The sequence below is a fragment of the Lepisosteus oculatus genome, chromosome 14 (genome assembly GCF_040954835.1).
Source record: "Lepisosteus oculatus isolate fLepOcu1 chromosome 14, fLepOcu1.hap2, whole genome shotgun sequence".
Taxonomy (NCBI): Eukaryota; Metazoa; Chordata; class Actinopteri; order Semionotiformes; family Lepisosteidae; genus Lepisosteus; species Lepisosteus oculatus.
The window spans coordinates 43,150,647-43,160,841 of record NC_090709.1 but is presented as its reverse complement, the minus strand read 5'-3'; the positions used below and the strand labels follow the sequence as shown (position 1 = coordinate 43,160,841).

At 42.7% G+C, this 10,195-nt stretch overlaps 1 protein-coding gene and 1 non-coding gene across 3 annotated transcripts; both read left to right on the top strand.

The window, feature by feature from the left end:
* The first annotated feature begins 218 nt into the window (after positions 1-218).
* On the top strand, positions 219-274 carry LOC138243755 (U7 small nuclear RNA). The gene has a single exon (XR_011192373.1). It is a non-coding gene; the product is annotated as a U7 small nuclear RNA (small nuclear RNA).
* Positions 275-6,971: 6,697 nt separating this feature from the next.
* LOC138243266 (zona pellucida sperm-binding protein 3-like) lies at positions 6,972-9,489 on the top strand. 2 transcript variants are annotated; one of them, XM_069198814.1, is made up of 9 exons: positions 6,973-7,674; positions 7,776-7,891; positions 7,964-8,070; positions 8,150-8,324; positions 8,402-8,519; positions 8,718-8,818; positions 8,899-8,972; positions 9,140-9,322; positions 9,398-9,489. In XM_069198814.1, exons 1-9 carry the CDS (start codon positions 7,039-7,041, stop codon positions 9,403-9,405), a joined length of 1,518 nt encoding a protein of 505 aa, XP_069054915.1. In that variant the 5' UTR covers positions 6,973-7,038; the 3' UTR covers positions 9,406-9,489. The 2 variants fall into 2 exon arrangements, with proteins under 2 accessions (XP_069054914.1, XP_069054915.1); XM_069198813.1 differs by having other exon boundaries at positions 6,972-7,674; positions 9,140-9,489.
* Positions 9,490-10,195: the final 706 nt, after the last annotated feature.

The following is a 10,195-nucleotide window of genomic DNA, read 5'->3' as shown; positions in this document are numbered from 1 at the left end:
CTGATTTGGAAATATAACACTAAACCCCCTTCTTGCATGGATTTAACTTGCACCCAAGAGTCCCCTACTGTGTATTGCTACTTATTTTATTATGATAAGTGGTGATTACCAGTTGACAGGTTTTATTTGTTGAATTATAAATGGTTTTGTATTATCACCCTGAATGGCCTGTACTCAAGGTTTGGTAGGGTATGTGTTTTCATTTCATTTACCAAATGGAATATTTGCTCTTTTAGTATTTGTCTAGAAGGCTTTCTGAAGTCAGGAAGCCCATTTATTTGGTGAAAAAAGATTCTGTATTAATATTAATATTTCTCATACAACATAAATAGGGTATTTTATGAATAAAAAGATCTTGCACTTGGAAATCTTGATAAAGCTGTGTGCTTCCATAAACTCGAGCAGTTTTCATTCCTAATATTTGACCTTAGGTGTGGGAACGGGTCTTTTTTGCCATTTGATTTCCAATTGATCAGCACAGTGTAGAAAATAGACCCATAAAGCAACCTCAGCAGTGACAAATGTGCGAAAAGTGATCACTTGTTTTCGCCCGCTTTCAAACTGAAACCCTTTGGTGTGTTAAGAGAATGTGATAACCACTACACTGCGCAAGGTGGGAATGGGTGACTTGCAGAGAGTGTTGAACGTCGAGAAAGGACTTCTCTCAGGAATATATTTCCACATTCTGAAGAGGAGATTTTCTCCATTTCTATAGTCTGACTTCCTCTTTTGCTAGAGAGCTATAGAATGTGGAGTCACCTATCCAGCTCTGGGAGCAGTGTGTAGATAACAGGTTTGTAACTGCCTAATGAGCACAGTAAATTAATACAGCAGAATAAACACACTGTGAGTATTTGAAGGGAATTAACAATCTTTCACGTCTCGCCATGTTCAATGCTGCTGTCATTTCTGTAATATTGTGATTATCACGTTCATCACACATGGGCAAGATCCCCTTTTTGAAAGCGGGCAGAAACAGGTGTCTTTTTATCTTCTCACATTTTGCACTTCTGCCAGTGTTTTATGGATCTTGTTTTGTCTTATTGCAATAATTCGAATTTCCTGTGTCATTCATGATCACATCAAACAGGCAGCAGATCATGTCACCTTTCAGATAGTCATTCTTCTGCTTCCTAAATTTCCTAGAGACAGGTCTTTTCAGCAGAACTGACAAATGTGGCAAAGCAACCTGATAAGACCAGGTCCTAGAAGTCATTACTCAGTCAGTTACTACTGCCGAAATGCAAGCCCTTCCTCCAGCCTGAAGAAGTTGATCCTACATTACTCAGGAAGAAGATGTATCTACCAAACTTCAGAGAGCTGAGCTGGATTACGTAACACTCTACCACTCCTCTTCGTGCACTCATGCTGGAACTTTGGGAGGCTACTGCAGACAGCAGAGGTTAGATTGTAAACAGAGGTTGAAATAGCTCAGCTGAGAAAGCCTTAGACTGATGCTCTAAAGGTCCCTGGTTCAATCTGGGGTTTTGGCATTTTGTTTCGTTGCGCCATTTGTTCCTCTATGCAATGCCCTGTGTCCAAAGTCACACTTCCCTTTCTCAGCCTGAATCCCAAACTAGAGTCTTTGTGTCCTTGAGTCCCTCTTTTACCGACACTGATGAAGTACAGAAATAACTTAACATATTTTGCACTCCTTATGGTGTTTTATGGTGGGACCTGTATTTCTCTATGAATTTCCTTAGTGACAGCCCATTTGTTTTCAATATATTTCTGGTGAAGTTATTACATCGGTCTCCCCTGGTGGCTTGTTTTCATATCCCACTTCTGACAATGACTTTTCTTATGTCACTTTGATGCTTTAAAGCTCCTTAGCTCCCTGTCAGGAATCAAACCCCATTCTCCTGTATGACAGGCAGGGATTCTCACCATGGTTAAATTGCAACTGTAATAATATTGACAACATTAATAAATGCATATATAATTGAAATTAAAAACATATCTAACACAGCATCTTTTCTGGTTATATACCACAATGCATTGCTGATATTTGTTGTTTGCCATTTAGGTTAAATACTGTCATGTTTTTCTCAGCAATCTTCTTTTGATGCGTAAGTATAAATAATGATAATACTATTTGAATGCATACAGGTCTTAATATTATTTTGATTAAAAATAGTACGTTAATAAGCAATAAATGGCATATAAAATAATGTGAAGGTGAAGATCACACAAAATCAACTACAAATGTGGGAATTATACATTTTTAGGATTATAAATTGCATGTAGCACATTAGCAACACTACAGTAATGCTAATATAACAATAGTGTAAAAAAAATCCTGACCTAATTCCTTACAAATGCTGATACAAAATGTGAATGATTTCAGAGTTTCGGGGATTGGGTCTCCTGATAGAGATCAGAGATGAACTGAGGCATGTGGGAAAGTGTACAGAACTGGTGAACTCCCAATTCTACTTCAAGAGGCTGAGCACAATGGAAGAGTCCTGTACACACAAGTGAGTCCTTGACAACATGGACAATCAAAACCTACTGGTATGATATTATATTCTCTCTGTGGTGTAGAAAATATTCACTACTAGTATTATAGGTTACAGATAGGTCATTATATGACAGCTTACATCTGATTAATAGGATCCATCTCTGGCACACATTCTTATTTTTAGTTTATAATGTATAATCTTGCTAATTTTTTAATGCCAAAATAAAGTGTTTTATAAAAAGCTTCATGTTCTAAGAAATTACTACCACTTTTGAACTTTGAAATATTGCCACTTTGTATTCTAGGACTTAGCAAATACTGCAGAAAAGTGGAGTTAAAATGTGAAAATGTGTAATGGGTATGTCTGATTAGTTGATTAGTGAAGATCCAGTAGTAAAAATAGCTTCTAATATTATTTCTAATATAATATTATTTCCAGATAAACCAACTTTGGAGAGTAGGCAACAGTGATTTCAAAGAAAGTGTGTTCACAGTGTTGTTAAGGTATTGCTTATAGACTTTTTTAATGTTTTTACATTACATTTTTACTTTGATCAAGTTAAAATATCCACAAAATTTAGCTTAAAGATACCTTGTTAACCACTGAATTTGCAAGGTGTAAAACTGCTAAATTGTCTTTTAAAATATAAGGATTACAGAAGTACATTTGATACTAAATATTTGAGTAAATAAACGTTGAGTGAAAACTCGCTTGAGAAATGTCTAAGCTCAGTCATAATTTGGTTTTCAGACTTAAGACAAATTGATGATGGAATTCAACTTCGCTGGCACAAACCAGAAAGATCAAAGACAAAAGAGGTGCCTGGGAGACACAAATCTTTTTAGAGCAATTAAAGGTACTCTTATTCTATGTTGTACTTTCAAACTTTGGGTACTCTTTAATTAGGACAGACTTTATTGCTCAATTACTATGATGCAAGCTAAACTTAATACACTGATTAAGCTTTGATCTTAGTAAACCTTAATGGTTCTTTTTTGAGATTATATTCAAGAAGAGATTAATCATCATTTGTCGATCATTTGTTCATTTGTTGGAGAACTTGACAATCTTTGACAATTATTATTAAATGAGCATTATACAAATGTGCGTTGATATTTTTAATATGTACCTTAATTGTAATATATATAAACACAATTGGTTTGATATGGATGTTTATTTGAAGGATTTGAGGAAACTATCAAGGATCGCAGAACAACCAAAATATACATTTGGGCATCTGCTATTGGTAAAGATGAAAGAGTACCGTAAGTGTGAAGCTTGCATACACACGAGAGAAAAATCAGTTTTAATGCACTTCATTAAACTGATGGTGTGCTTATCAATCGTGCATGAAAAATACATAACAGAGGATGGTTTCGATCTATCGACCTCTGGGTTATGGGCCCAGCACGCGCCACTCTGCTGACAGCTGTCATAGTGTGATTCAACACAACTGCTCTATCTTTGCTTTCTAAAAGTGCGCCCGAGATTAAAAGTTTCAACGGCAAACGCAGACGTCACTTTGAGCACTTGGTCTTTTATAGTACAAATATCACACGCTGCACTACATGGGCGTGTCTTCAAGATCGTTGAGAACCAAACCTTCTGCTTTCCGAGGCAACTGATTCTTTCCTTGTTAATTCACAAATCTTCAATGGGAATCAGTGAAACGAAAACCAAACACATGTACACACTCGCGTCCTAGCCTGACAGAAAAATGATGGAAGCATTTGAGAAATAACAAGAGTAGTCTGAACAGCTCCAGTCTATCAACTGCTCTACAAAGTGATCGCTACTTCCACACCCAGTTTATAACGCTGAAAATGATTCAGGAAGCACAGCAAAGTTCAAAAAGCAGTGGTTGAAAAGCGTCTAGATACATAAAATGACAGTTTCTCAAAAGTAAAATCTTAAGCTTTTAAATATTGTCATCCATATATTTTCGTTTTTCTCTTTTTTACATAACACGCTTTCGAGAAATAGACTGTCTTGTAATGAAGGCTGCATTAGAAAATGTGTGTCTAAATTAAAATCGGGTTTATGACTTCTGCGTTTTTCAGCTTTCTTAGCGCTTGGGTCTCGATTCAGATATTGCAATGAAAGCAACAGAGGAGTAAGTTTTCCTTTTCTAAATCAAAGGTGATCTGCTCACAAGGAAGTATAAAAACTTCAGCGTTTACTTTTTGAAGACCGCAAATTGTCGAAACACTATTGCTTCATAAGCTAATAAGTAAGGTTTCTGAGCACGCATTGTATTACTAATGCTGTTATTAATAAAAAAAAAGCTTAAATTCACATAATGGAATTTGGACGGCTCAAAGTAGTATATTCTTTGTACAACTTTACTTGCCCGCTGAGTAGAGTTTAAAGCAACGGCAGCAGAAGTAGCAGTAATAGCAACAACGTGGTTAGAGTGTCATAATAAACTCTATGAAATTATTGCGGCTTCAGATCGTTTTGTTCTGTTGAAGCTGCCTACAGGCTCTGAATTGCTGACATGTGATCTTTTTTCAGGTTTCATGAAATTCTTCACATATTTGAAATATTTAATTCGGGTTCGCCTAATACACGGTGCAAACCGTACCTGCAGCAGAATGCTGTGGCACATGAAGCCGTTTTGTTTATTGGTTGTAAGGATTTAGGAGCGTACTACAAATCGAGCAAGCGAAAAGAAAGTTAAACAGGAGTCACTTTTTGGATTGCTAATTCATTGTGCTCTGCTCGTCTAGGTTCAAATCCTATCCTTGTCATGGTTAAGGCCTGAGACGTGTGTGTTTTTTCTAAACGGTGTTTGCATTTGTTTCCTCTTTACTCCTGTAAACTCAGGATTTTTTTTCCTTGGTGGCAACAATACGCTTCTGTAAATGGTAGACTCTGCTTTCAAATTAGCTGCACCAGGCATTCGGATACAGAAAAACACAGGGATTTAAAATTCAGGAATATGAATGGCCAATTGCTTACAGCGAGGGTTTTTACGTTTTCTTATTTAGCGATTTGTGTATCAATCTTTTAACAATTCATTAAAATGCTAACAATATGTAAAATCAAAACAACAGCACCGTTAAATGCTGGGGAGACAGGTAGTTTTTTTTTTCCATCAGATGCCAATCTCTAATGCTGTGTGTGAGAGCTTACGTACCTTTCCTTTTCTCACATTTTCTGACAACTATTCCAAAGGGGCACCCTGTCAGCTCCTAATACTTTTTAAAAGTCTGCCTGCATGTTTGATTATTGTCGTTTTATGTAGAAAAAGTTCAATATTGATCATAACTAAAGAAAATTAGGATCACGAATAAAAAAAGGGCTGAAGATGCGAGTCGCTCTTGAATCAGAGCTGGGCGACACGGGCTTCTGTTCTGATATGATTGTACGAGAAGCAGGAGGAATCTCTTCTCTCCTATGGAGCATGAGCTGAATCAGGAGTGAGACATTTCGTATGCTCGTGCATATGTTAACACATGACCTACATCGTAAAACTAAATTAAAAACTAACATTAAGTTGTCAAAGACATTCATTTATATACAAACAAGAGACAGACATAGTAATGATTCTACATTAACTTGTCCTGCACTGATCAGACTAATTGAAATGTATGAAAGCCCGTTTCCGCCAGGGAGTTACAAAACAACGCGCTATGGTATCGCAGAATTCCGACTAAGTAACTCAGAATTGCGACTTAGTAACTCACAACTCCGACTTTATATCTCACATTTGCAACTTCGAAATAGCCCATATTTCATTGTCTGTCCTTTTGTTATTGTAACGGATTCGGGTTCTAGCTAGCAAGACCTGGGTTTGAGCCAATAGAGTGAGGCACGAAGTAGGGTGGGAGCGGCGAGGGCACAAGCCCTAGAACCCGAATTCGTTACAATAACAAAAGGTCAGACAATGAAATATGGGCTTTTCGAAGTCGCAAATGTGAGAGATAAAGTCAAAATTCTGAGTTTTTAGGTCGCAATTCTATGATTCTAAGTCACAATTCTGAGATACCATAGTGCGTTTTTTTTACTCCCTGGCGGAAACGGGCTTCCATAGGTTCTCAGTGCTGCGAAGCAAAAGCAATCTCTGGAAAATCAGACAAATTATCAGATAATGTCAAAAGCTGATCAGTATTTCTTTAATGCTTGTATTACACATTTTAATATGACATGCAATTACACATGAAAAATAGTAAAATTATTTTCATTGCGGTACGTGTTGATAGAACAGCCCCCTCGATAAAAGAAAGTGTGGACGGACGTGTCGCATGTTCCGTATTCTGTCTGACAGCGAGTTTAACACACTTTCCACGGAAATTAGAAACTAATTGAACAATAAATTAATCTGAGCAAATTTTACACGTGTGGGTGATTTAATTCTGTCGAAATTGCGTGGAACTCCTCCGCTGAGGTCAGATACACACGGGAAAATGTTCAGGCGGCTTCACGGAGTCCCGCCTCAGACTGAAATCAGGTTCTAATTAGACGCTGAGAACAATCCGGATCTCTGTATGTAATTGATTGTGTTGATTGTGTGACCAGGTGTGCGGTAACAGGTCCTGCCAGTATAAAAACCTAGTCACCGCGTTCACACTTTATGCTTTCTTGCTTCAACACAGTTTTGTGGTTTACTTATTTTACTCCTGTAGCAATTGAGCGGGACGTTAATTTGGCGATGCGCTCGTTTCTCTTTATGCTGTGCCTGTGCACAGGGGCCGGGCTCCCCGCACTGGTTTCCGCCGGGCCGGCTGGCTGGGACTCTCGGGAATTGGCGCTCCAGGCCGACCTCCCGGCTCCTGAAGACGCAGCCCAGTTGGAGGACTTGAACCTGGCAGATGCGCCCTCCGAAGACCTGTCTGCAAGCGAGAACGACTCGCAGTCCTTGGCTCCCGACTTTCGCCGCCTTCCCGTGTCCAGAGACGCGTACTCGCCCTACTTCGACAAGGAGAAGATGAAGCCCGAAGCCGGCAGCCGCCCCTTACCCGCCTACATCAAGAGCGTCCTGTTTCCTCCCCAGCGAGGGCGGCAGCCGGCTCGCCCGGCCATCGGGGGCACCCGAGGAGTGGCTGTGTGGTGCGACTCCAGCAGGATGTACGTGAGGGTCAGTCGGCTTCTGTTCGGCTTCAGCTGTCGGCCATCGGAGGTGACCTTGGGCAACTGCAGCGTCAGCCGAACCACACGCAGTTACTTCTACTTCATCTACGGGCTTCACGAGTGCGGCACCGAGCGATCGGTAAGCGGGTCTTCATCTACAGGCAGTGTATCGACGTGAGCTGTAGGGCCAGTGTCGGGGTTGCCTTTCCTGGGAATATCCCTTCCTCTGTGACCCTGCAGGTTGTCCAGGGCCGCCTGGTGTACTCCAACACTCTCCGCTATGCCCCGCCCTCCTCCAGTGCACCTGTGCATCGCTTCATTCCCTTCTCTGTGCCGGTCAAGTGCTCCTACAACAGGTAGGCAGGGCTCTGCTGCTGAGAAGCCGCTAGGAAAGTGTCCAGATGCCCCTCATCCCCTCTGTTCTGCAGGTTCCACTACTCCTACAAGGTTGGCTATGTCCCCACGTGGGCCAGGAGAAGGACCTTCTTCAAGGACCTGAAGAACAAACACAGCTTTGTGCTGCTCACCACCAACTGTAAGCTCCTTGAGTGAGTGGCTCCTCCTGCCTGCAGGGGGTGCTGTGTGGAGGTGTAATGCTGCCTCTCTCTCTCCAGCCCGCTGGGTCCGGCTCTCTCCTAAGGATGAGTACTTCCTGGGTCAGCCCATGTACTTCCAGGCCACTGCCTACTTTGCCACAGCAGAGCAGAGGCTGTACATCCACTCGTGTTACGTAACGGAGAAACCAGACCAGCACTCCCAGCCCCGTTTCCCTGTGATCGACAACTTGGGGTACGGCCCCTTCTGGGAGGGGAGGTGGGCAGGAGCCCTGAGAGCCTGCAGGGGTTCATCCTTGTCCTTGTCCCCAGGTGCATGGTGGACAGCAAGGCAGATGGCTGCCTGTCCAGGTTTGTCCCCTCCAAGCAGAAGGATGTGCTCCGCTTCACAATTGATGCCTTCCTCTTCCAGAAGAAGCTGTCCAGGAAGGTACTGCTCTCAAAGGCTGCTCAGCCTTCTTGCTCTACTGATCCATTGTCTGCTTTTCCATCCATGATCTAGATGTGAACCAGACTGTGGCAGCTGTAGTGCCTAGAGCTGCCAGCTTGCCTTCACTGATGGCAGAAGGTCCTTCTCTGTCCCTCTATTGGCCTTGATCCCTTAATGCTGTGACCTTCCCTCTTGCAGCATGAAGTGACTGAGCTGTACATGCACTGTGTCATGGCTGTGGCTCCTGCTAAAGCAACACCAGGGACCAAGTCCTGCACCTACAACAGGGAGGCTAAGAGGTACTTCTGCAAGGAGCTTGCTGAGGGTGCTCTGGGACATGCCAGGTTTAGGCTTCACCTGTCCTCCTCCTCTCCTCCAGGTGGGAGGAGCTGTATGGTGACCATGAGGTCTGTGCCTGCTGTGAGTCCAGGTGTGCTGGCAGTCGGAATGAAGGTGGGTCTGGTTCTCTATCCCTTGTGGATGCATCTCTGCCCAAGAGACAACCATGCTTGGACAACTGAGGAATGATCCCGTGCTGGACAAAGGGACCGTTTAGATGAGTAGACTGTGGGTCTCTGGGTATAGCGGATCCCTCACTCCTGGGTGCTGCTTGTCCACAGGTACCAGGAGCCTGGTGACCAGTAGTCGGGTGGCTGTGGCACCAGTAGAAGCTCCTCTGGATGTGGGAGCTGACTGGACTGAGGATGAGGAGGGAGACCCTCAGAGCTCCAGTGAAGATGCTGAGAGCACCAGTGAGGATGTGGAGGGAGCAGAGGACTTTGGAGATGTTGGCCAGTGGACAGGTAGGGTCTGGCAGGAGGAGCTCCTGTAGGGGTGGTGTCCTGCAGTGTAGCTGGATTGTTCTCCTTCCTCCCCAGGTGCCTGAATGAAGGCTCCAGCCTGGCCCTTGTGACTCTCCTGCCTCCACTTGCCTTGTAATGGCAACATCTCAATAAAGCTGTGAAAGACCCTTCTGCCTGCCCTTGTTTCTTTATGGTTTATAGGTTTGAATGGGGTGGAGGAATTCAAGGGAAGTATTTGTGGGGGTTCCCCTTTCAAGAATGCTTCCTGTATTGCTGCCAATGAGGACTGAAAATGGCTGGAGTAATAAAGCGTTGTACTGGGGGAAGATAGCTGCACTATTCCTTGGGCAGGTCATTGTGACTTTTTTACTGGGGGAGAGACAGAGGTGTTCAATATACTGGCAGTCCTCCTGTTTCCTAGAGGGGTAGTGCTTATGGAGTGAGTTGCTACTGTAGTGCCCAGTAAGAGTGAGATCTGGTGTCCTATTCTGGGCTGCACAAACTGACTAAAATAAACACAAGGAAGGAATTGTCAACAGGGGCTTGGTGTAAAGTAGGCCTTCCTTCCTTAGCAGAGGAACAATACTGGTGTGTGAACATCAGTGAATAATGGTGCAGTTAGAATCTCGGAGGTCTTGTCTTATGGGTGTTGGTTTCACAGCAGTGGTAGTGGACAGTCATGAGAAGTATTAGGATTGAGACTGGAGATCCCAGCACTTGATCCGGAAGACAGGTGTTCACAACTACCTCTACCAGCAGTACAGACGGTGTAGATTGAGACTGAACGCTTACTACACAAAGACTCTCCACTGTTTCAGTGTCCCATGTCATGAATTTCAAGTGAATCCTAGTCTTCCTTTGTGACTACCTATA